Source organism: Sciurus vulgaris, assembly GCF_902686455.1.
Source record: "Sciurus vulgaris genome assembly, chromosome: 16".
In the NCBI taxonomy this organism is placed as follows: domain Eukaryota; kingdom Metazoa; phylum Chordata; class Mammalia; order Rodentia; family Sciuridae; genus Sciurus; species Sciurus vulgaris.
The window spans coordinates 59747400-59773544 of record NC_136477.1 but is presented as its reverse complement, the minus strand read 5'-3'; the positions used below and the strand labels follow the sequence as shown (position 1 = coordinate 59773544).

The window sequence follows — 26145 nt, the reverse complement described above, 5'->3', positions numbered from 1 at the left end:
AACTTTCTATGTTCAACACATAGTCTGGGTTTCTTTTTTTAAAATATATTTTTTAGATGTTGATGGGCCATTATTTTCTTTCTTTCTTTCTTTATATGTGGCGCTGAGAATCGAACCCAGGGGCTCACATAAGCCCAGCCTGTAGTCTGGGGTTTTTGATGCCTGTCAACCATAGATGAAGAAGATCTAAGGTAAGCTAGGCTAATGGCTCTGAAAGTTGTAAGACTTTTCAGGGAAAGGTATACAAGGTGTTTAGTGCAATGCTTTTCATCTTTTCAAATATTTTTGCTTTAATCATTTAATGCCCTCTGAAATTTTTTATACCTTTATTTTTATTTATTTACTTTTATATGGTGCTGAGGATCAGACCCAGTGCCTCACACGTGCTGCCACTAAGCCACAACCCTAGCCCCCCCTCTGAAATATTTAGCCTGCCAGCACTTTGTCTTTATTCCAGTTCTTTTCTGATTTAATTTTTTTTGCAGGTGGGGAGAGGCACAGGGGATTGAACTCTGGAGCGCTTGACCACTGAGCCACATCCCCAGCCTGATTTTGTATTTTATTTAGAAACAGGGTCTCACTGAGTTGCTTAGTGCCTTGCTTTTGCTGAGGCTGGCTTTGAACTTGTGATCCTCCTGCCTCAGCCTCCCAAGCTGCTGGGATTACAGGTGTGTGCTACTGTGCCCAGTCTGATTTAAGTTTTATCTATCTATCTATCTATCTATCTATCTATCTATCTATCTATCTATCTATCTATCTATACACATTTTTTCTGAAATATGTTATCTAATTCATGCCCAGACAGGAAAATTCGTAGACTACAGAGAAAGTGCTTATAGGGAATAAAGAGAAAAATTCCTATAATCCCACCACTAAGAGAAATCTCTCTAACTATCCTCTCATTCCCCATCACTCTTGGCTTTGAAGACTCTTTCAAACTACCATTGGTAGACTTCTGATTCAGAGGCCACTTTGATGATGCTTCTTTTATTCCCATTGCTACAGCCAGATGTGTTTCTGGTAGGTAACAGAAATCAGTGTGTACCTCAGTGAGGCTGTACTGAGATACCTGGCTCTTCTTCCCAATTTTATTTATTTTTATTTATTTTTTATTTTTTGGTACTAGGGATTGAACTTCGGTAGTAGGGATTGAACCCAGGGGCGCTTAACCACTGAGCCACATCCCCAGTCCATTTTTATTTTTTATTTTGAGTCAGGGTCTCCCTGAGTTGCTTAGGGCCCCGCTAAGGTGCTAAGGCTGGCTTTGAACTCCCGATCCTCCTGCTTCGGCCTCTTGAGCTGCTGGGATTAAAGGTGTGCGCCATCACACCTGGCTTTTCTTCCCCATTTTAGAAAGTCCTACGAACACATCTCTGAGGGTTTCTGCCAGTAAGTGGAAACTTCATCTGGATTAAAAAAAAAAAAAAAAAAAAAAAAAATCACAGATCTACATAAGAAAAACCAGGAAAGCCAAACTACAGAAGACAGGAACTTACATATGGGTCAAGGAAAGGGTGACACACACAGGTTTATTTGTTTATTTATTTATTTGGCACTTGTGGTTGAATCTATGAGTGCTTAACCACTGAGCTACACTCCCAGCCCTTTTTTATTTGTTAATTTGAAACAGGGTCTCACTACATTGCTTAGGACCTCACTAAGTTGCCCAGACTGGGCTCAAACTTTCAATCCTCCTGCCTCGGTGGACTATAGGTATGGGCCACAGCTCCCCCTGTGACATTTAGTTTTTGCTATACTGTATCCAGATCTGACAGTTAAAAGACCTCAGACAGGTCAGGCACAATTCTCAATTGTGGCTAATTTTATTTTTAGATTTCTAATTACAAAATGAACACGTTACTTATAGCACATGCCTTTAAAAGCATTTCCCCATCAATCCATTTTAATATGTTGTGTATTTCTTTCCGGTTTCTGGACACACACTTGAAGACTAACTGAAGTCTTTCCTGGTTTTGGATTTCCCCTTTACATTTTGACCAAGGCGTGTTCCCGTGCTGGCTTGTTCTTGAGGATTTCACATTCTGTTAGCAATCTATTGCCCTGAGAGATGGGCAAAGAACATCCATTGCAAAGATGATGTCTATGAATAGCCAAGGAAATTGCTTACTGTTCACCTATGGCTGACAGCAAGAATCATTTTTCCTCCCTGGGTTACTAAACTTTGTCTTCCTAAGCAAGATAAAGTGGTTGTTAAATAGACAAGAAAGATGCGCCTGAGCCGCAGGTGCGGGTTAACAGGTAGGCTACTGTTCTGGCTCCCGATCAGAGGTAACAGACTGTCCGGGACCTGGGCTACCAGGAGGTTCCTTCATGACAAGTCAAGAGGAGCACTCTGGGAGCCCTGTTTGTGGGGTGGGATTGGGCCTCGTGCATGTGACTTAATCAGACCACCTGTGAAGTCCACCCACGTCTTCTCCGCATCACCACTTTGACAAAATGACCAAAGTTAAAAAATGAACCAAGCTCCCCAGGACTTTATGATCACCTCATGCTTTACAAAGCACATCTATCCTGAAGCAAGATGTGGGGGCTGGACAATGGCCACTAGCTTCTGTCCTTCCTTTGACAGTATTTGAAAAAAAAAACATTGGAGACACCTGTCTTCCATCTGCTAGAAATTTGTAATGCACTAATTATGCAGTTACAGACCTTTGCTAAGAAATTTCTGGATTAAAATACAAGTGGACACTATCTGCCATCTCTACAGGAAGCCTGCTGACCTCTCACTCCCCAACCCTGCCCTCTCCTCCAGATATGAGGCCATGATCCAGTCCGGCTGGGTATGCAGAAGCCCAATTGAGAGTTCAGGTGAGCATCCTGTCCTGTGGGTGACAATAAGAAGCTTTGATTGGAACCACCCCACTTCCCTGTGCCTTTTATTTTGTTAATTAACCAATGTTTGTTGAGCTTTTCATGTGATTCAGCCTCTATGCTAGACCTGGGCAGAGAGATAAATAAACCCTGGCATTAATCCTCTGCCGATGTACCACTGACTGTGAAAGTCGGTGGTAACTACACAGATAAATACAATAGTAGGGATTCAATTCTTGGTGTCTGAGTTTTGGAGCATTTTGTACCAGAACCAGGATTGGGGTGGGGTGAATGAGACAGAGCAGGATCCTCTCTTTATTTAATGGATGTTCTGTTCATCAAGAATTTTTTTTTTTTTTTTTTTTTTTTTGGGTACCAGGGATTGAACCTAAGGGTGCTCAACCACTGAGCCACATCCCCAGTCCTTTTTTTGTATTTTATTTAGAGACAAGTTCTCATTGAGTTGCTCAGGGCCTTACCAAGTTGCTAAGCCTGGCTTTGAACTTGGAATTCTCCTGCCTCAGCCTCCTGAGCTGCTGGGATTACAGTTGTGTGCCACTGAGCCTGGCAAGAATTTTTTTTTTTTTTTTTTTTTAAATCTCACTAAGTTACCCAGGTTGACCTTGAATTTGTGATCCTCCTGCCTTGGCCTCCTGAGTCTGTGAGTTTACAGGTGTACACTGCCATACCTAGTCACAAGGATTTTTGTGGTGGTTGTTGACATTTGACTCTTTGGAATACTGCATATAAAAACTGTTTATTTTGGTTACTGAGTTTGTACTGCTGTCAATTTTGCTCTTGAGGTAAAGGCCTAGTTCCAGCCTAGAAACCAAACCAAACTTTACTGTCTGGGCCATGAAGACAGTCAGCTGACGCAGAGGGTGTCTGGGTCCTGGTGTTCTAGTCTTTTCAATTTGAGGGATAGGTAGGCTGATCTTGCCCTAATTCGCCATTACTCCAAGCCAACAGCTTTTCTTCACTCAAGTTCAGTTCTGCTCTGTGAAATACCAAGCAGGACAGTCATCTTTTTCAACCCTGATGAGAATGTCTACTATTGACAAATATTCGTTGTGTACCTACATTTAATGTAGGCTCTGTTACAGGCTCTAGTACAACTATGTGAATATAATGTCCTTTCTGTCATGCAACTTGGATTTGGGTGAGGACAAATAAAGCAGTAAACAGGAACATTTCAATATATGCCACAAGCCAGGCGTGGTGGTGCACACCTATAATCCCAATGACTGGGGAGGCTGAGGCAGGAGGATCACAAACTTGAGGCCAGCCTATGGAACTTAGTGAGACCCTTTCTCGAAATGAAAATAAAATGGTCTGGGGATGTAGCTCAGTATTAGAGCATCCCTGAGTTTAATTTCAGGTATGAAAAAAAATTTTATGTGTGAAAAGAATGTGAGAGAGAGATGGTACAATAGGGGGTCAGGAAAGTTCTCAGGGGAGATGATATTTGAGCTGAAACATCAATAAGTGGACACCATGACCTGTTACCTGTTAGAATTACAATCTTTTTTTTTCTGACAGCTAATCTTTAATGAATCCTGAGTTTGTGCCTGTCCTAACAACTATACATGTCTCAACTCATCTCTCAAGAACACTGTGAGATTAAGACTCTTGGGTGTGTGTGTGTGTGTGTGTGTGTGTGTGTGTGTAAGTGTAAGTAAATGAAGTTGACAGGCAGAAGAGGCATGAGGAAGTTAACTAATTTGTAGATCACTAGTTAGTAAATGGTGGAGAAGGTCAAGGAACAGGCACGGTGGCTTTAGAGATTGAAGATTGCATGCAATAATTGAAAATGACATAATGAGCATCTACTATATCCCAGGCTCTGTACCATCAGAGGCATAATGCATTCTCCCTCTTCCCCCCCTCCCCCTCCTCCTCCAACATTCAATACTAACTAGATCCCAGGCAAATTTTAAAAATAGTTCATTTCCGAGGGTGATGAGACTCCACGCAGTGGTGGCCGTTACTGGTCTGTATGAATTTGTCAAAGTAGGCAGAGCAGTGCACCGACTAGGTTGGCTTAAACTCTGCGTGAATTACACCATCAGGTAAAAAACCCTCATCTTCCAAGTCCCTCCTCCACCCCAGCTACATCAGCAAGGGGTCTTGAAGGGGCCCCTGCCCCTAACTTCAGGGACAGGGTGAGGAAGAAGCTTGCGGGGGCGGGATCTGGTGACCCACCAAGAGCCAAGGCCCAGGGAGCTAGACCTAGGGGGCCGGCAGGCTGGGAATGGGAGAAAGTGGGCGCGGCGGGGGCGGGGGCGGGGGCGGGGCGGGGCGGGAGGGAGCTCGGGCCTCCGGGTGAGCCCCGAGGGGCGGGGCCTCACGCGGGGCGTGGCCTCTGGAGGGCGGGGTCTCTGGAGGGGCGGGACCCGCGGGCGGGGCTGGGAGGCGGTGGCCCGGAGGAGGGAGGCACACGCTCGGGCGCGAGCCGGGGCCGCGCGGAGACAGCCAGCCGGCGGCCGCTGAGGAGGCCCGCCCAGGCGACCCGCCCTCCCCGCCGCGGCACAGACTGACCGACCGACGGACGGCGCTGCCTGCCGGAGGCGCCCGGCCATGTTCAGCCGCAGCTCTCGGAAGAGACTGTCCAGCCGCTCGGTGAGTGTCCCCCACCCGCCCGCCGGGTACCTTGCAGTAGCCGCGGGCGCCGGTGCCCAGCCCCCTCCGCCCCGCGGCCGCGCACCTGTGGCCCCAGGTAACCAGCCCGGGGCGCCCGAGAGCTCACCACCGGGGAGCGCGCGAGGGACCAAGTCCCGACCCCCCGCCGGGCCACAGTGCCACTAGGAACCGTGGCCCTGAGTGTCCCAGTCTGGGGCGCCCCGGGAAAGCCCTGTCGCTTAAGGCGGATCAGAACCCCAGCACCAGAGGTGCAGCGTCCAAGGTGTGGGGAGCTCCAGCCCCGGGCTTGCACTTGGGGCTGTCTTTAGGGGTGTCCCTTTGCTACCCCTTTCCTAGAAGCAGCAGCCTGGACCAGGGCAGGCGCCCGATCGATCGTCCCTTTAAGGGCACTCTCAGGGGAACCGAAGGGTCTTGCTTTTGTGTCTTAGAAACCTGTGACCAAGGTGTCTGGGGGGGGGGGGAGACAAAGCCCCAGCCAAGGCCATTTCTTGGTGGTTTGGTACTGTAGACAGCCCACCTGGGTCTGCACCCCCTTCCTTCCTTCCCTAGGCGGGAGACCACCCTTGGGGCACTGGCAGCACCTCACTCCCAGCCCCCACATGGCAGAAGAACTCTTGAGTCAGATCCCAGGAGGTAGAGCAAAAGAATCAGGCCATCCTGACTGGGACACAGTGGGGTTTTGGAGGAAGCCCCCATCTTCACATGTGGCCTGTGTTATCTTTTTGTTTTGAAGTTGACCGGACTGGGGCGGATAGAGAGAGGCCAGCCATGTAACGCCTGTGGTGACCAGTGCCCTGGGTTCGCAGTGCATAAATGGAGGTAGGACTTTTTAAAATTGCACGACACTACGGGGAGAAAAGTAAATAAAATTCTCTCCTTTTCAATCTGACTTGGAAGACACATGGAAAGAATGCAAAGTCTGTGCCTTTAAAAGCGGGGTTACATCTGCTACAAATCTCCAAGGTGGAAGTGGTGGCCAGGCCCTGGAGGTTGCGGGAGAGCCGGGCTCAGGCTGCATTTCCCTGATGTCAGAGCTTGAGCCACTTGGCACCACGCTGTGTCTAGGTAACTAGGCCCCAAACAATTCAACCTGGGCATGGTAGCGTCACCAAGTGCCAAGGTGCAGCAGTGTGGAGCCCTGCCCGGACTGGATGGTGTTTTCCAGTTGTGTTTTTAATTCAGTCCCTGTAACTCTGGGTCCCAACCACAAATCCACCACTGCCCGCCTGTGCTGTGTCAACCGTCTTCGGTGGCCAGATGTTTCTTATTAATGCGCCTTGAATGTTGACTTCCAGGCAGCGTCAGCCTGGAGTGGAATGGTTTTGTTTGGGAGTCGAGGGATCTGGGTGTCCTTCCAGTGCATCTGGCTGCTGGGGCACTGCTTGGGAAAAAGTTGGGGTGCAGGCATACAGGCCCTCAGTTTGGCAATGGAAAGAGAAGAGGTCATTCTCCTTGGTATCTTCATTAAAAGGAAAGAAATGGCGACCAGAGACAGGCGTCCAGTAGCGTTCTGTCTTGGATGTGCGCGTCTTTCCCACCGGTCCTGTGCTCCTTTGGAGAGGACTGGTTTCTGGATGCCAGGAAGAGAAGTCTACTTTGGTTTTCTCCCTTTTCTGCATGGGTCTCTCTACTTTCCTCTAGTTGTCATGTGTGCCCGGCACCCAGTTCTAAGGAAATTTGCCGTCGGTTCCTTCAGAAATTAAATGCTTTTGTTCCTGCCTTAGACGGGTTTGGCAGCCTCTCTGCCTTTGTTTCAGGACACCGAGCACAACCCTGATGGCTCCGGAGCATTTAATAACTCCCGTGTCAGAGTCGAGCCAGGCGACCTTATAAATATGTAATTGGCAGGCATAGGCATCCATCCATAGTGCCAGTGCCATGGCCCCAGTAGGTGTGCTGTGACTTGGGCTCCTGTGCGTCCCAAGTGTGAATGGGGACCCACACGGGACTGGGCGTAGAAGCTTATTTCATAAACCAAATCCAGTCGGAGCGAGATTGACTGGTGGCTTCCCTTTTGATCCATCTTGCTTTCTAACAGAGGGGATGCAGGGCACGGTAGATGGATTCCAACTTCCCGTTCCTCCCGACCCGGCCTTGGGTCAGATCTGGCCAGAGGCCTGTGGGTAGTGCTGCAGTGTGGGTGTGTAGCTTGGCGCCTCTCCTCCCCTGCTCCTTGACCTCTTACCTCTGGTCAGTCACTAACACTCCCTGGCTCTGTTTCCCTAGCTTTCAGTGGGAGTAACAAGGGCACTTCCCTTACAGGCTTACCACAGGATTAAGAGAGAGACTATCAACATTACCTAGTCCCAGGTATGCAGTAAATATTAACTAATTTTGTTAATTATTTTGAGCTTCCTCCCAGCTGTTGCTCAGGAGGAAATATGGAGTCTTTGAGGATGCTAGGTGTCCAGGGTCCCTGAAGAGCTCATGACTACAGTTTCTTGAAGGATTGTAAGCCTTTTTTTTTTTTGAAAAGGAAAAAATTTAATAAAATAAACCACCACCACCGCAACAACAACAAAAAACCCATAGCAGCCCTCCCCTCCGCCTTCCTGCTCAGGCTCCTGGGTGTGGCTGCCAGCTGATTCTCTCCTCCCTGATTTGAGGGCAGCGCACAGCTTCGGGAATCCCTGGGTCTCTGGCTGGGTCTGGCTGCAGTTTGTTCTTCCGCTACATGTGGGAAGTCTGGGGTCTCCGAATTAGCAGCAGTGGAGGCTTTCGGCTGAAGCAAGGGCCATGTTGGCTGTCCCTGTGTCCATCAGTCATCTGGGTTGGGCCAACCATCTCTGCTGGGGGCTGAGGCACCATCAGTGACCCACCCTCCAGGGTACGGGCCTGGTGGGACTACACTGTGCACGACAGGGACCCCTGGATCTGCACAGTTTACTTTAAACTCCATCATCATGAGGTGATTAAAAAAAAAAAAAAAAAAAAAATCTTTCAACCTATAAGTTGCCATGGGGGAGGCGGTCGAAGACTGAGAACCTAAGATGGGGAAAAGCAGAGAGAAAATGAAACGCCCCGCTCGACTTCAGAAGCCCTGGGTGCCAGCCTTGCCTGAGTGTGTCACAGTGTCCAAGATGAACCGCCTGTGTGTGCCTGCCGGGGGCGGAAGGAGGGGGCCAGGAGCAGAGCCAGCCCCCGAGGTTCACTTTTCTGCTGGTGTCAGGCAAACTAAAGGCAAAGAGAGAAAGGAAGAAAGCCCATGGGAAGGTCCCTCAGTTATGATCCTTGCCCACCCTGAAGCAGCACCCCTCTCCCCAGCTGCGATGAGGCTCTGCAACCAAGGACTGAGGTCTTGCTTCGGCAGCAAGCCTTTTTTTTTTTTTTGCTGAGGATTGAACCCCAGGGCCTTGTGTTTGCGAGGCAGGCACTCTACCAACTGAGCTATATCCCCAGCCCCCTGTAAGCCTTTTTTTTTTTTTTTGCTTTTGTACCAGGAATTGAACCCAGGGGCGCTTAACCACTGAGCCACATCCCAGCCCTTTTTATGTTTTATTTAGAGACAGGGTCTTGCTGAGTTGCTTAAGGCCTCGCCAAGTTGCTGAGGCTGGCTTTGAACTTGCAATGGGAATTTTAAGCCATTTTAACCCAGCTGATTTTGCGATGGGATGAGTGTTTGATTTTCAGCCTACCACAGCTCTTTTCCTTTGGGGAGACACCCTTTCGTCAGGTGAGAAGGATTTTCACGTGGAAGCCATTTCCCCACTAGCAGCAGAAAGGCTCCACTTTGTGCCATGAATAGGTTTTTTTTATAGCATTTCCACCCATTGCTGGAAAGGAAGCCATTTCTCCTTTTTCCCCAGGGGCATACTTTTGGGTGACCTTTTGGAAAACCGTTTCTGGGATATACCACATTTTTTTTTTTGGCAGTTTGAAATCCATGTTATTCTCCCCTGCCTGACTGGGAGACTGAGAGGCCCCCCAACCCCGCCAGGAAGGGTTGTGCCCTGGTAGCATAGGCCTGATAGAGACCTGACAGGAAGGCAGCCTTGGCCTGACCCCAGGAGAGTGGAACTCCTCTTACCCCAAGTACCAGGGAATCAGCTGGTTACTGTGGTCCATGCCTGTCATCCCAGTGGCTCAGGAGACTGGGGCAGGAGGCTGGTCAGTTCAAAGCCAGCCTCAGCAACTTAGCAAGGCCCTAAGCAACTCAGTGAGACCCTGTCTCTAAATAAAATACAAAATAGGGCTGGGGATGTGGCTCAGTGGTTAAGTGCCCCTGGGTTCAATCCCTGGTACCAAAAAAAAAAGGATGGAGGAATCCTCGGTTTGCCATACGTTGACCTGGACCACTGCAGCCTCTAAACTGGCCTCTGCTTCCACTGTGGATCCCCTCCAGTCATTGTCCACATAGCCAGGCATCGCTTAAAAACAGAGCAGAATTGTGTTACTGCCTCCCAGCAGGAAGACCCTCAGTTCTAGGGAGGAAGCGTGCTGTAAACAAAACTTGCTTCCCTTTGGCCTGCTGGAGAGACCTGGGGCTTTGAAGTGCAGACAGAGCAGGGCCAGTCTTTGCTCTGGCTTTGATTAGCTGTGTGACCTTGGACACATGACTTAGGCTCCCCGAGTTTCATTTTCCTTACTTGTCACCCTGGGATCTGTGCACTGGACAAATATTTGAGTGCCTGGTTTGTACCAGGTGTTCCACTGATGCTGGGGGTTTAGCAAAGAACAAAACAGACGGGATCCAGGACCCCATTCCACAAATAATTACATTTTAGATAAGGCAGTCAGGAAAGGGCCCTCTCAGGAGGTGATATTTAAGCAGAGATCGAAATGAAGTGAAGGCCATGCTGATGCCTGCAGATGCAGGGGCTGGTAGCACCCTGCTTTGTCTTGGGGGAGCTCTTAAAAATGCCTGGTCTCACTGGGCGTGGTGGTGCACGCCTGTGATCCCAGTGGCTGGGGAGGCTGAGGCAGGAAGATTGCGAGTTCAAAGCCAGCCTCAGCATCTTAGCAAGGCCCTAAGCAACTCGGCAAGACCCTATAAAGGGCTGGGGATGTGGCTCAGTGGTTAAGTGGCCCTGGGTTTAATCCCCGCTACCAAAAAAAAAAAAACATGATCTTGGCTAGAAGTGTGGCTCAGTGGCAGAGCTTGCCTGGCGTGTGTGAGGCACTGGGTTTGTTTCTCAGCATCACATGAAAATAAATAAATGAAATAAAGGTATTGTGTCCATCTACAACTAAAAAAAAAAAAAAAAAAAAAATTAAAAATGCATGGTCTTAGGCCTTGACCCAGACCCACTGAACCAGAACCTGATCTGGAGCCGGAGCCCTGGCTGATTCAGGTGCCTCTGAAGATGGAGAAGCACTGGGCCGAAGCCCCATGGAGGGCAAATAGCTTTCCCCACCTTGGGTCTTCCTTAGAGATAGTAAAGATACCCACGTTCTTGTCCAAATCTGTCCCATTTTGGGGGGATTTTCTGGGGTGACCCTAATCTCCATGTTTTTATTATCATTCATACCTTTAGGTGGAAAATTTGGGAAATTTATAGAAATTCTAAAAAACACACAAACAAACCATGAAGGGTTTGCGTGTCTTGGAGAGCAGACGGCTGGCATTTCCCCTCCAGTGATGTAAGACAGCTTGAGCGCCAACCTGGCCTCTACTCCCTTCAGGCGACCTACCCTGGAAGAAGAGTTACCTCCTGGTGGCCTCGGGGAAGCCCCTGGTTGCCAGGCTGCAGAACGAATGTCCATTAACAGGAAGATGGTGGTAGCACCAGGGGCTGTGGCCAAAAGCAAGTCATTAAAAACCGGGCACTCTGTGCATCCGCTACAAAAACCTCTCCAAGTGGGGCCAGCCGGGTTGGCTTGTTTGCAACTGGTTTGAGAAGGGAGTGAAAAAGAGTCATTTTTGCAGTGCAGCATTGCTCCACGTGTGTCCAAAACTGAAGAACAGTTATAGTAATAATAATACTCAAGCAACATTGGCCATCAAAGCCAGGCATGGTGGCGCACGCCTGTAATCCCAGCTGCTTGGGAGGCTGAGGCAAGAGGTTCACCAGTTTCCCTAGCTCAGTTCAGAGGCCCTCGAGTTATATCCACTCTGCAGATGGGTCTTGTTTGGTCTGTAGAATGTATTAAATGAGATAGCTTTTTCTTTTTCTTTCTTTCTTTTTTTTTTTTGGTACCAGGGGTTGAACCCAGGGGTGCCTAACCACTGAGCCCCAGCCCCAGCCATTTTTTGTATTTTATTTAGAGATAGGGTCTCCCTGAGTTGTCGAGGGCCTTGCTGAGTTGCTGAGGCTGGCTTTGAACTCGCCATCCTCCTGCCTCAGCCTCCCGAGCTACTGGGATCACAGGTGTGTGCCACCGTGCCCGGCTAAGTGAGCTTTTTCTAATATTTGGTTTTTAGCTTTCTCAGTAGAGCACTTATCTAATATGCACAAAGCCCTGGGTTCCATCTCCCAGTACTGTTAAAAGGCAACCACTACCAAAGATGTCACATCTGGCCACCTTTCCTGCATCGCCCTAAGCGGCAGGATGTGAGTGGTCTCCCTTTAGATTGGCATTTTGTAGACTCACCTCAGCCCCCGGCATTCCAATTAGTTCAAGGACTTCTTTGACTATTTAGGTTACCTGCTTGGTACTGGAAGTGACTAGAGTTTGCAAATCCTGAAGGATCATTCTTGTTTCAGCAAAAAAGGTTTTAAACATAGTAGGTGTCTCCAATAGTACCATTTTTAAAGCGTTTGCAAGGCCAGATGAGTGTTTTACATCCTTCCTGTCTTTTGTTCGTGATAGCCCTTCAAGGTGGGTGTAGTTATTTACCCCATCTTAGTTGGTAAGGAAATGGCAATCTCAGAGAGGTTAAGTACCTTGCTAAGATTGCACAGCCAGCAAGTCAGTGGTATTCCAACCCTGATTGGCTTCCAAAAGTCTTTATTCTGGTTTGGGACTTCTTTAACTTGATTTGAGTTTGGATTATTGGCAAATTTTGTTCAAATGCCCATTCTGATTCAGTAGCTTTGAGGTAGGGCTTAGATCTATGCTGTGTTTCTAACAAGCTCCAAGGTGATACTGATGTAGCTGGAGACCACACTGGGTCTAGACCATGATCTAGGGCCGACTGGCCAAATCTAAACTTCACATCCTTTATGTGACTCCTGGGCGCAGAACAGTTTTTACATTTTTTTAAGAGCTAAGGAAAAGACTAGAAGGAGAATAGTATTTCCCAACATGTGAAAATTATTGAAATTCAAATTTCAGCACTCACAAATAAAGCGTTCCCGAGCAGATACAGGTCCAATTATTGACCTCTCATCTATGGGTTCTTTCGTACGACAGCAGAGTGGAGTAGCTGCGGCTGAAAGTCAAGTCGGCACCGCCACGACTGTTTGGTATCTGGCTCGTTACAGGAAACGCATGCCGACCTCTGGTCTTACCGCTAGAGGAACATGCAAGTAGCTGTTTTAGTTTAAGAATAAAGTAGTCTGAGAATAAAGTCTGGAATCAGGGTGGAGGAAATATCCCGGCCAAGCTGGAGAGAGAGGTGGTAAAATCAAAGGCAACCAGACAACCTGGGGACAGACCAAAGCTATTTCTAAAGGACGCGTGGAGATGAGGCTGGAAGACCAGATCAATGGCTCTCCAGTGGCTTCTAAGCCCCTTGTAATCCCTTTAACGTGGCTGCTTTGCCGATAGATGTAGATTTGACTGGAGCATTAACAGGCGGGCTTTTAGAACAAGCCTCCCGGAGTCCAACTTTGTGAGCCGCAGACATGGGCAGCCAGAGCAGGGCCGGCTTTGTGAGGTCATGATAATTATGCAGAGCAGTTTGTCCCTGGACAACGGCCTCTCCAGGCGCATGCTTTGGCCAGGTTGCAGTTGCTCCAGAAGCAGCGCTCTGGCTGGCCCCACCAAGCCTGCGCCTGCAAAGCAGCCTGCCCTGGTTGCCCTGGCGATTCTGTGGATGGATGACTGGGGGACGGTCATTTGGGAGTGATGCAGTCCTGGTTTCCTTCAGTGGATTGTAGATTGCTAAGAGGTGGCTTCCTACTGGTTATTTTGCTTGGGAAGGAAAAACATACCCAGTCCACGGATGGATATGTCAAGAGAGGGGAAAACAGGGGAAGAGAGTGTGTGTGTGTGTGTTTGTGTATGAATGAGAGAGAGAGAGACACACACACACACACACACACACACACACACACACACACACCACATACACAGTTTTAAGCCTGGAATCTTCAAGCTGGGGAAGATGCTCAGAGAGAGAGAGAGAGACAGACAGACAGACAGAGACAGACAGAAACACACACACACACAGACACAGACACAGACACAGACAGTTTTATGCCTGGAATCTTCAAGCCGGGGAAGATGCTGAGAGAGAGAGAGAGAGAGAGAGAGAGAGAGAGAGAGAGACAGAGAGAGAGAGAGAGAGACAGAGACAGAGACAGAGACAGAGACACAGAAACACACACACACGCACAGACAGACACAGACACAGACACAGACAGTTTTATGCCTGGAATCTTCAAGCCAGGGAAGATGCTGAGAGAGAGAGAGAGAGAGAGAGACAGACAGACAGACAGACAGAGACAGACAGAAACACACACACACACACACACACACACACAGACAGTTTTATGCCTGGAATCTTTAAGCCAGGGAAGATGCCGAGGGGGGGGGGGGCAGAAAACGAGAGACAGACGAACAGACAGTTTTATGCTTGGAGTCTTCAAGCCAGGGAAGATGCTGAGAGAGAGAGACAGAGACAGAGAGAGAGAGAGAGAGAGAGAGAGAGAGAGAGAGAGAGAGAGAGAGAGAGAGAACGAGAACGAGAGAGAAAGATACACACACACACAGACACAGTTTTATGCCTGGAATCTTCAAGCCAGGGAAGATGCCTAGCAGTTAAGGTTGTTGGTTGGCCCACCTATTTGATAATACGTCTCACTCATTTGATAATACGTCTGACAGAAGGTGAAGTTCCCTTCCTTCCTTCCTTCCTTCCTTCCTTCCTTCCTTCCTTCCTTCCTTCCTTCCTTCCATCCATCCATTGGTTCTGGGGATTTGAACCTGGGGGTGCTCTGTACCACTGAGCCACATCATCCCCAGCCCTTTTTATTTTTTTTTATTTTGAGTCAGGGTCTCCCTCAGTTGCTGAGGCTGGCCTCAGACTTGTCATCCTCCTGCCTCAGCGTCCCGAGTTGCTGGGATTTCAGGTGTGTACCACCATACCTGGCAGAAGCTGAAGTACCTTAATAGGGTTTTTCTCTTGAAAAACAAAATCAATTCATTCTGATATATCGATATTATTATCTCTGAATTGGCAATAGCTATTGCTATTATTAAAGATATTAAGATCACATACACATATAAAGCATTCCTATCATAGAGGAGAAGGCCTTCTTAATTACATCTTTTAGAGCTGGGGTTAGGAAACTAGCTAGTGGGACAAAATTAGAATGTCTTTTATATTTTTATTTTGTTTTGCATTTTTATTTAGTACTGGGAATGGAGCCCAGAGGTGCTCTACCACTTTGCTACAATTCCAGCCTTCCTTTCTTTTTCTTTTTCTTCTTTTTTTTGTAGCAGAAATTGTGCCCCAGGGGTGTTTAACCACTGAGCTACATCCCCAGCCCTTTAATTAATTAATTAATTAATTTAGTTAGTTAGTTTTGAGACAGGGTCTCACTAAGTTGCCCAGGCTGGCCTCAAACTTGGCAATCCTCCTACCTCAGCCTCCGGAGTCTCTGGACTTACAGGAACACACCACCACATCCAGCTTGTATTTTTCAATGTTTTGGGGACAAAGAAAAAAGCCAAGAAAAGAAGAACATTTTGTGGCATATGAAAATTGTATGAAACTTCAATTTTAAACATCCACAGATAAAGTTTTATTGGAATACAGCCACACCCATTCATTTAGTGGCATCTGGGGCTGCGTTTGCAATGACTAAGTTGAGTCGTTAATGCAACCCTTGCCGTCAAGGAAGGAAAGTATTTACTACTTGACCCGGGTTTGAATCAGTTTGCTGACCTTTAAGCTAGAATTATATATGGTGTATAGGTTGGTATTTATTTCCTCTGATTCATTCAAATTATTATTTATTAATGTGACAGAAAATGTACATTCGACGTATTCTTACGTAGCCTTCTATTTTCATGAAACATAGAAGTACATTCTGGACATCTCTTGCTGTCAGTCCATAAAGGTCTAATACCTTCATTAGCTTTTAGAATCCATTATATGGATTTTTATAGAGCTAAAAATTTCTCTGTTGATGGCCACTTTGATGTGATCTACTGTTTGTATGTTATAAGACAAACCACTTTGCTTGTCCTAAAACATGCCTGTGTTTATTTTCCCAGTTTATGTTTCTGTGGCATAATTGGAATTGCTAGGTCAGAGGATATGAACATTCATCATTGTAAGAGCTCTTTGCCAAATTAGCCTCCAAAAACATGGTGCCAAATTCCACCCTCACTCCTTAAAAATTTGAGTGTATTTGTGTGCTCTCTGGGCTGCAACATTAAAACATCTCAGCTTGTATAGCAACCTGGTAATTAATCCTTGTTTAATCACCCCGTGACAATTTGTGCCTGATGAATAGTGAGCAAACACGATGGCTGAATGTCAGTCAGTTTTTGTTTTTTTTGTTTTTTTTGTTTTTTTTTTGGCACGGGGGAATGAACCCAGGGGCACGCTACCCCTGAGCTACATCCTCAGCCCTGTTTACTTTTTAATTTTGAGACAGGGTCTCACTAAGTTGTTGAGGCCGGCCTCCAACTTGCCATCCTCCTGCCCCAACCTCTCCAGCAGCTAGGATTGCAGGTGTGTACCCCTGTGTCCAACCTTCAGTCTAATTTTTCCCAGAAAAAAAAATTTTTTTTTTTTGGTCTTTAATCCTGAAAGCAATAACCACATTTTGTTGAAAGGTAATCATTCATCCTAATGCCTCTATAGTTAGAGGTTCTTGGGAGGACGGAAAACCTAATGAATTTGTTGGTTTTTGGTCTCCTGGCTCACAGAGGCTCAAAGGTTATCCTTGAACCCTACCGTTAATGAGAGCCCCAGAAGGAGTTCCCTGTGTATTGAGGGAGCATTCCCTAGCGGGAAGAATTCCTAGATTTCTGAGCTTTTTGAGATCAGAGGGACTCTTCCTGCCTGTGTATGAGAGAGTCATGGGAAGACAATCTCTGGGGAGAAAGGTGTTTTTAGCCACTGTCAGAAAAACCTCTGAACTTGTAAGAGCTTATGTGGGCTGTGACAGCTGAGTGCTCAAAGGGACGGGCTTTAAAGACAGATTGTTGGGATACAGCCTTGCTTCTGCTTCTTACTGGCTGAACAGCACAAGGTAAATGACTTAACCTTTCTGAGCCTTGATTTCCTCATCAGTACAATGGGGGTGATATTACTTGCATGGTGCGGTGGTTTTGAGGAGTAAGCGGCACTATGCATGACCTGTGCCTCCTACACTGCACGGCCTGCGGGCTGGCTTGACTATGCTCTGGTTTTAGAGGGGTTCAATGGAAAGAGGGATGAATGAGGAGTAAGAAGATGCGTGTTTAGGACCCTAGAAATTGTAGATCCTACGATAGATAAAAAGCTACTTCTCCACCATGAGCAGAAGCCCTTCCTTGGTTAAATGGAAGTGACAGTTGGCTCATGGACTCAGCTCTGAAGAGAGAAGGTATTTCACCATGTAACTGTTGTAGTTTTTTTTTTTTTTTTTTTTTTTTTTTTCCTGTTGTAGATTTTATGCCAATTTTTTGGCAAAAATTTGGAACGCAGGGATGCAGTCATTACTCAAAGTGTTTTCTTTTTTTCTTTTTTGGTACTAAGAATTGAACCCAGGGGCACTTAACCACTAAGCTGTATCCTCAGCCTTCTTAATATTTTATTTAGAGACAGGGTCTCACTGAGTTGCTTAGGGCCTTGCTGTTGCTGAGGCTGGCTTTGAACTCATGATCCTCCTGCCTCAGCCTCCTGAGCCACTGGGATTATAGGCGTGTGCCACTGCGCCCAGCACAAAGCTTTTCTGAAAAGAAAAAAATGTACTGGCATTACTTAAAAAGTCATTTCTTGCTCTGCTGTCTTTGATACAAAATTAGGATCCTCAGAATACTTGGGAATATGTGTTAAAAATGAATACTCCAGATCGACACACGTCATTTCTTCATGACAGTTTAGTGACCATTTTTTCTGTTCTAAAAACAAAAACAAGAAAGTTACCACATTGTTACTGATTTATGCATTATAGTTGAAATATTGTGCCGAGAAAATCTACAACAGTGTTGTGAAGGATGGATCTTCTATCTACGAAGATTCTGTGCCGCTGGTGTCTTATCTGCTGCGTGTTCCTCAAGGCCACTAGGAAGATGTGCTGCTGGTTGGTCCTCTCGCTCTAGATAGACCACGCAGGTCGCCTTCCTGCAATGTACTGACAGTGCGCATGCGCTGAGCGGTGTAGTGGGAGGCCGGCGGTGCCCAGTGGACAGGTGTCACGTATCCACGTGCCTCTGCTGACTACGTTGCTGCTGTTGACCGTGACTGAACCCAGGGGTGCTTAACCACTGAGCCACATCCCCAGCCCTTCTTAATGTTTTATTTAGAGACAACGTCTCACTGAGTTGCTTAGCACCTTGCTAAGGTGGTGAGGCTGGCTTTGAACTCATGATCCTCCTGCCTCAGCCTTCTGAGTTACTGGGACTATAGGTTTGTGCCACCAAGCCCGATATTAATCCCCCCCCCCCTTTAAAATAATTTTTAAATTTGTTTTAATTAGTCGTATATGCAATAGAATGCATTTTGATAAATCATACGTAAATGAAGTGTAATTTCTCATTTCTGTTTGTATATATTATAGAATCACATCAGTCATGCAGTCATATATGAGGTAATAATGTCTATTAAATGGACTGAGGAACAGACGTGTACCAGGTGATAATTACACAGTGCAAGGTTAGAAATCAAAATTTGGAATGAAAAAAATCAGGTCCAACAATTAGGCAGTGAAATATGGTAGAGTGGGTCCCTCCCCTACGTGGACTGTCAGTTTCTGAGGGAATGAGACTTCCTGATGGAACAGTACACATTGCGTGTCACACCCTCACCTGGGGGCACATGTACTTCTGGTGAAATGGAGTCAGGTCGAATGGCCCTTCACAGTCTGTTTGCCTAAGGGAAGTATATAGAGGAGGTTTTGTAAAATAGTGTTGGTGAGGATGTGGGGAAAAAGGTACACTCATACATTGCTGGTAGGGCAGCAAATTGGTGCAGCCACTCTGGAAAGCAGTATGGAGATTCCTCAGAAAACTACGAATGGAATCACCATTTGACCCAGTTATCCTACTCCTCAGTATATAGCCAAAGGACTTAAAAGCAGCATACTACTGTGATGCAGCCACATCAGTGTTTATAGCAGCTCAGTTCACAATAGCTAAGCTATGGAACCAACCTAGGTGCCCTTCAACAGATAAGTGGATAAAGAAAATGTGGTATATATACAGAGTGGAATATTACTCAGCCATAAAGAATGAAATTATGGCATTTGCTTGTAAAGGAATGGAACTGGAGACTATCATGCCAAGTGAAATAAGTCAATCCTAAAGAACCAAAGGCTGAATGTTTTTTCTGATGTGCGGATGCTAATTCACATTGGGGGCAGCTAGGGAATAATAGAGGTACTTTGGATTAGTCAGAAGGGAGTGAAAGGAGGGAATGGGGTCTGGGGGTAGGGAGGACAGTGACATGAATCAGACCTATATGCGTGTATGATTACACGACTGGTGTAAGTCTATATCATGAACAAGCAGAAGAATGAGAAGTTACACTCCATTTATATGTGATGTGTCAAAATGCCTCCTACTGTCATGTATTAGAACAAATAAAAAAATAATAAGAAAAAAATTTTGCTAACTATAAGAGAAAGGTAACTTTCAAACTGTAGCCCTGGAGTCAATGTACACGAAGGGGCCTCTTTTGGTCCCTATATCCTACCAACTGGATCTTTTTTTTTTTTTTTTAATTTATTTTTATTGTAAACAAATGGGATACATGTTGTTTCAGTTTGTACATGGAGTAACAGCTTACCATTTGCATATTCATATATTACATAGAGTAATTAAATGTAAATGTTTGATTCATTCCGTAATTTTTTTCCTTCCCCCCACCCCGCCCACCTCTCTTTTCCCTCTATACAGTCCCTCCTTCCTCCATTCTTGTCCCCCTCTCACCCCCCATTATGTGTCATCATCTGCTTATCAGTGAGATCATTCCTCTTTTGGATTTTTGAGATTGGCTTATCTCACTTAACATGATATTCTCCAATTTCATCCATTTGCCTGCAAATGCCATAATTGTATTATTCTTTATAGCTGAGTAATATTCCATTGTATATACATATACCACAGTTTCTTTATCCATTCATCAATTGAAGGGCATCTAGGTTGGTTCCATAGTTGTCGCTGGCTCTTAGCGGTACAAAATCCGTGGATATTTGTCACTGCTTGCTTGCAGCAACAACTTGCACGGGTCTTATGGGTGGTGGAGTGGAAACTGAGGCACTTCTTTCTCTTTAGTGCACTGCTTTCTTGCTTGTCTGTTCATAGAGGATAGAGGAAATGAGGTTTACTTGCTTTGAGAGGAGAGAGAGAGACTTTGCTTAAGAGAGAGAAACTTTGAGAGAAGGACAGGCTTTGCTTAGAGGAAGAGAGACTTGCTACGCCTCACTTAAGTTCTGCTGCTTCCCACTGGTGCGTCCTGCATCCTGTGAACTAAGGGTGTGTCTACCTAAGGTGCCCTAGTGATGTGTCTCAGTTCTCCGTTCTGCGATCTGCCTTCCGCAGCTGCCCCTACTGGCTGCTGCCATGTGTGTGTCTTCTTCTACTGCTTTTCTGCTAATGGCTGCTGTTCGTGTCTAGCTGCTTCAATGCGTGTCTTCTTCTACTGCTTTTCTGCTAATGGCTGCTGTGCCTTTCTCGCTCCGCCTATGCTTATATCACCTCCAGGAGGCGGAGAGCAGGGCCACGCCTCTTACTCAAAGATTAGGCGAGACGCTCCGAGCAGGCAATTAGTGCTGGAGAACACATGTGCATACATTGTGTGCGTGGACAAGAAAATCACCTGAGTGTGCTTATGTCAATTAACCTCCTCTGCCGATGTGATCAGGCGCCATCCCGGCGCCGCCAACATGGCACAGCCCCCAACAATAGTCTGGCTATTGTGAACTGAGCCGCTATGAACATTGATGTGGCTGTATCTCTGTAGTATGCTGATTTTAAGTCCTTTGGGTATAGGCCAAGGAGTGGGATAGCTGGGTCAAATGGTGGTTCCATTCCAAGTTTTCTAAGGAATCTCCACACTGCTTTCCAGAGTGGCTGCACTAATTTGCAGCCCCACCAACAATGTATGAGTGTACCTTTTTCCCCACATCCTCGCCAACACCTATTGTTGCTTGTGTTCTTGATAATCGCCATTCTAATTGGGGTGAGATGAAATCTTAGTGTAGTTTTGATTTGCATTTCTCTTATTACAAAAGATGTTGAACATTTTTTCATATGTTTGTTGATTGCTTGTACATCTTCTTCTGTGAAGTGTCTGTTCATTTCCTTAGCCCATTTGTTGATTGGGTTATTTGTATTCTTGGTGGAGAGTTTTTTGAGTTCTTTATAGATTCTGGAGATTAGTGCTCTATCTTAAGTATGAGAGGCAAAGATATTCTACCACTCTGTAGGCTCTTTCTTCACATTACTGATAGTTTCCTTTGCTAAGAGAAAGCTATTTAGTTTGAATCTATCCCAGTTATCGATTCTTGCTTTTATTTCTTGTGCTATGGGAGTCCTGTTATGGAAGTCTGATCCTAAGCCAACAAGGTGAAGATTTGGACCTACTTTTTCTTCTATAAGATGCAGGATCTCTGGTCTGATTTCAAGGTCCTTGATCCATTGTGAGTTGAGTTTTGTGCAGGGTGAGAGATAGGGGTTTAGTTTCATTCTGTTGCATATGGATTTCCAGTTTTTCCAGCACCATTTGTTGAAGAGGCTATCTTTTCTCCATTGCATATTTTTGGCACCTTTGTCTAGTATGAGAAAATTGTATTTATTTGGGTTTGTGTCCGTGTCGTCTATTCTGTACCATTGATGTACCTGTCTATTTTGGTGCCAATACCATGCCGTTTTTGTTACTATTGCTTTGTAGTAGAGTTGAAGTTCTGGTATTGCGATACCCCCTGTTTCATTCTTCCTGCTAAGGATTGCTTTAGCTATTCTGGGTTTCTTATTCTTCCAGATGAATTTCATGATTGCTTGCTCTATTTCTGTGAGGTACATCATTGGGATTTTAATTGGAATTGCATTGAATCTGTATAGCACTTTTGGTAGCATGGCCATTTTGACAATATTAATTCTGCCTATCCAAGAACATGGGAGATCTTTCCATCTTCTAAGGTCTTCCTTAATTTCCTTCTTCAGTGTTTTGTAGTTTTCATTGTAGAGATCTTTTACCTCTTTGGTTAGATTGATGCCCAAGTATTTTTTTTTTTTTGAGGCTATTGGAAATGGAGTTGTTTTCCTCATTTCTCTTTCAGCTGTTTCATTGCTTGCGTATAAAAATGCTGTAGATTTATGTGTGTTGATTTTATAGCCTGCTATTTTGCTGAATTCATTGATGAGGTCTAGAAGTTTTCTGGAGGAGGTTTTTGGATCCTCTAAATATAGAATCATGTCATCAGCAAATAGTGACAGCTTAAGTTCCTCTTTTCCTATTCGTATCCCTTTAATTTCTTTAGTCTGCCTAATTGCTCTGGCTAGAGTTTCGAGGACAATGTTGAATAGAAGTGGTGAAAGAGGACATCCCTGTCTTGTTCCCATTTTTAAAGGGAATGCTTTCAGTTTTTCTCCATTAAGAATGATGTTGGCCATGGGCTTAGCATAAATAGCCTTTACAATGTTGAGGTATGTTCCTACTATCCCTATTTTTTCTAGTGTTTTGAGCATGAAGGGGTGTTGTATTTCGTCAAATGCTTTTTCTGCGTCAATTGAAATAACCATATGATTCTTATCCTTAAGTCTATTGACATGATGGATTACGTTTATTGATTTACGAATGTTGAACCATCCTTACATTCCAGGAATGAACCCCACTTGATTGTGGTGCACAATTTTCTTAATATGTTTTTGGATACGGTTTGCCAATATTTTGTTAAGGATCTTTGCATCTATAGTCATCAAGGATATTGGTCTAAAATTTTCTTTCCTTGATGTGTCTTTTCCTGGTTTGGGTGTGAGGGTGATATTAGCTTCATAGAATGAGTTTGGTAGGGTATCCTCCTTTTCTATTTCCTGGAATACTTTGAGAAGTATTGGAATGAGTTCTTCTTTGAAGGTCTTGTAGAACTCGGCTGAGAATCCATCTGGTCCTGGGCTTTTCTTGGATGGTAGATTTTTAATGGCTTCTTCTATTTCATTGCTTGATATTGATCTGTTTAAATTGTGTATGCCCTCCTGGTTGTTTGAGAGGAGCATATGTCTCTAGAAATTTGTCAATGTCTTTGGTACTTTCTATTTTGTTGGAATACAGATTTTCAAAGTAGCTTCTCATTATGTTCTGTATCTCAGTGGTGTCTGTCGTGATATTTCCTTTTGCATCATATATTTTAGTAATTTGAGTCTTCTCTCTCCTTCTCTTTGTTAGTGTGGCTAAGGGTTTATCTATTTTGTTTACTTTCTCAAAGAACCAACTTTTTGTTATGTCAATTTTTTGAATAGTTTCTTTGTTTCAATTTCATTGATTTCAGCTCTGATTTTAATTATTTCCTGTCTTCTACTTTTGCTGTTATTCTTTTCTTCTTTTTCTAGGGCTTTGAGCTGTAATGTTAGGTCATTTAGTTGTTGACTTTTCATTCTTTTCTTGAATGCGCTCCATGCAATGAATTTTCCTCTTAGTACCGCTTTCATAGTGTCCCAGAAATTTTGATATGTTGTATCGTCATTCTCATTGACCTCTAAGAATTTTTTTAATCTCCTCCCTGATGTTTTTTGTTATCCATGTTTCATTCAATAGCATATTATTTAGTCTCCAGGTGTTGGAGTAATTTCCTTTTTTAATTTTGTCATTGATTTCTACTCTCAGTCCATTATGATCTGATAGAACACAAGGCAGTATCTGTATTTTTTTGCACTTCCTAAGGGCTGCTTTGTGGCATAACACATGGTCTATTTTCGAGAAGGTTCCATGTGCTGCTGAGAAGAAAGTGTATCCGCTCATTGATGGATGGACTACTCTATGTATGTCTATTAAGTCTAGGTTATTGATTGTGTTATTGAGTTCTATGGTTTCTTTGGTTGGATTTTGTTTGGAAGATCTATCTAGTGGTGACAGCGGTGTGTTAAAGTCGCCCAGAATTATTGTGTTGTGGTCTATGTGATTCTTGAAATTGAGAAGGATTTGTTTGATGTACAGGGATGCACCACTGTTTGGGGCATAGATGTTTATGATTGTTATATCTTGCTGATTTATGCTTCCCTTAAGCAGTATGAAATGTCCTTCTGTATCTCTTCTGACTAACTTTGGCTTGAAGTCCACTTTATCTGATATAAGGATGGAAATCCCCGCTTTTTTACTGAGTCCATGTGCGTGGTAGGTTTTTTCCCATCCTTTCACCTTTAGTCTGTGGATGTCTTTTTCTATGAGATGAGTCTCTTGCAGGCAGCATATTGTTGGGTCTTTCTTTTTAATCCATTCTGCCATTCTATGTCTTTTGATTGAGGAGTTTAGGCCATTAACGTTCAGGGTTATTATTGAGAAATGATTTGTATTCCCAGTCATTTGGCTTATTTTTGGTTTTTAAGTTGGTTTGGTTTCTCCTTTGAGTGGTTTTTCTCTAAGGTAGTTCCTTCCTTTGCTGACCTCCATTGTTGTTTTTCATTTCCTCCTCATGGAATATTTTGTTGAGAACACTCTGTAGTGCAGGCTTTCTATTTGTAAATTCTTTTAACTTTTGTTTATCATGGAAGGATTTTATTTCATCTTCAAATCTGAAGGTTAGTTTTGCTGGGTATAGGATTCTTGGTTGGCAACCATGTTCTTTCAGAGCTTGAAATATGTTGTTACAGGCCCTTCTAGCTTTTAGAGTCTGGGTTGAGAAGTCTGCTGCTATCCGTATTGGTCTCCCCCTATATGTAATCTCATGCTTTTCTCTCGCGGCCTTCAAAATCCTATCTTTATTTTGAATGTTAGGCATTTTCATTATAATGTGCCTTGGTGTGAACCTGTTGCGATTCTGTGCATTTGGTGTTCTGTAAGCCTCTTGTATTTGATTTTCCATTTCATTCTTCAGGTTTGGGAGATTTTCTGATATTATTTCATTGAATAGTTTGTTCATTCCTTTGGTTTGTATCTCTGTGCCTTCCTCAATCCCATTAATTCTTAAATTTGGTCTTTTCATGATGTCCCATAGTTCTTGGAGATTCTGTTCATGATTTCTTACCATCTTCTCTGTTTGGGTGACTTTATATTCAAGATTAAATATTTTGTCTTCATTGTCTGAGGTTCTGTTTTCCAAGTGGTCTAGTCTTTTGGTGATGCTTTCCATTGAGTTTTTTATTTGGTTTATTGTCTCCTTCATTTCAAGGATTTCCGTTTTTTTTTTTTTTTTTTTTTTAGAATCTCTATCTCTTTTTTGAAATGATCTTTTGCTTCCTGCAGGTGCTCTTTCAGCTTATTGGTATTATCATTCATTGCCTGCGTGTGCTTTCTTTTCCTTTGCTTCGCAAATCATCTTAATCATGTATAATCTGAGTCCTTTTTTGACATTTCTTCTAACATACTGTCATTGGATTCTATTACTATAGAATCTAGATTTGTTTGGATCATTTTCTTCCCTTGTTTTTTCATGTTGTTCATGTATCTTCCCCTCTAGCAGTGCAGATCTGGGGTATTGCAGATTTTCCCCTATAGGCTTATAGTGGCCCTATATGTTTCCAAAACCCTTTCTTTAAGGGGAGATCAATATTAGCAGTGTCCAAATCAGACACTGTGCAATCCTAGACCAAATAGCCCCTATGGGGACAATAACAAAATTGTCATAATAAACAAAATGAGTTCAAATGTTATCTTCGGTAAAACAAACAGGTTTGCAGTAAGGTCTGTAGTTTCTAATGGAGGACAAAGAGGATGCAGAGGGATGTCGAATATGGCTGTTAATGGGATAAGAAAAGAATATACAGAAGTTCTAGAAAATAGAAAGGGTGAGAGTGTAATCAAAAGAAATCGGATGTTAGCATGCAAAAAAGGGAGAAAGAGACTCTGAGGGAACAGGTAAACAAAAGGAAAAGAAAGTAAGAAAGTAAAGAAATAAAAACTTAAATTTTTTTTAAAAAGGAGAAAAAAGAAAATCTACAGTATAACAGTCATATACTAATGAAACCTCCCAGTGTTCAGTAGCCTGATGTATGAGAGGTACCTGACATTGAGCTTCAAGCCTCCAGCAGGAGTCTCAGGATGGGATTTGCCCCACCCGAAGATCGGAGCTACGGCTTCCATGATTATCCAAGATGGCCGCTCTGGCTTCAAAATGTATTGGCAAATGGGGAGCTGCAGCTCAGGGGTGGACATGGTCAGCTGGAGGTCCTGTAGACGGGATGCAGTTGGTCTGGCAGGGGTCCTGGGGGTGCAGTGTGTTTGGTGTGGTTGTGGGATCCTGGAGACCAGGTGCA

General features: G+C 44.7%; 1 protein-coding gene across 1 annotated transcript in view; it reads left to right on the top strand.

Annotated features, from left to right (window-relative positions):
* Window positions 1-5270: 5270 nt before the first annotated feature.
* The window catches only part of PRICKLE2 (prickle planar cell polarity protein 2), a 355816-nt gene continuing 334941 nt past the window's right edge, over window positions 5271-26145 (top strand). Inside the window, exons 1-2 of the mRNA XM_079114385.1 lie at window positions 5271-5451; window positions 6206-6291. Coding sequence (XP_078970511.1) covers window positions 5410-5451; window positions 6206-6291 — 128 coding nt within the window. The 5' untranslated portion in view covers window positions 5271-5409. The remainder of the gene's footprint in view (window positions 5452-6205; window positions 6292-26145) is intronic.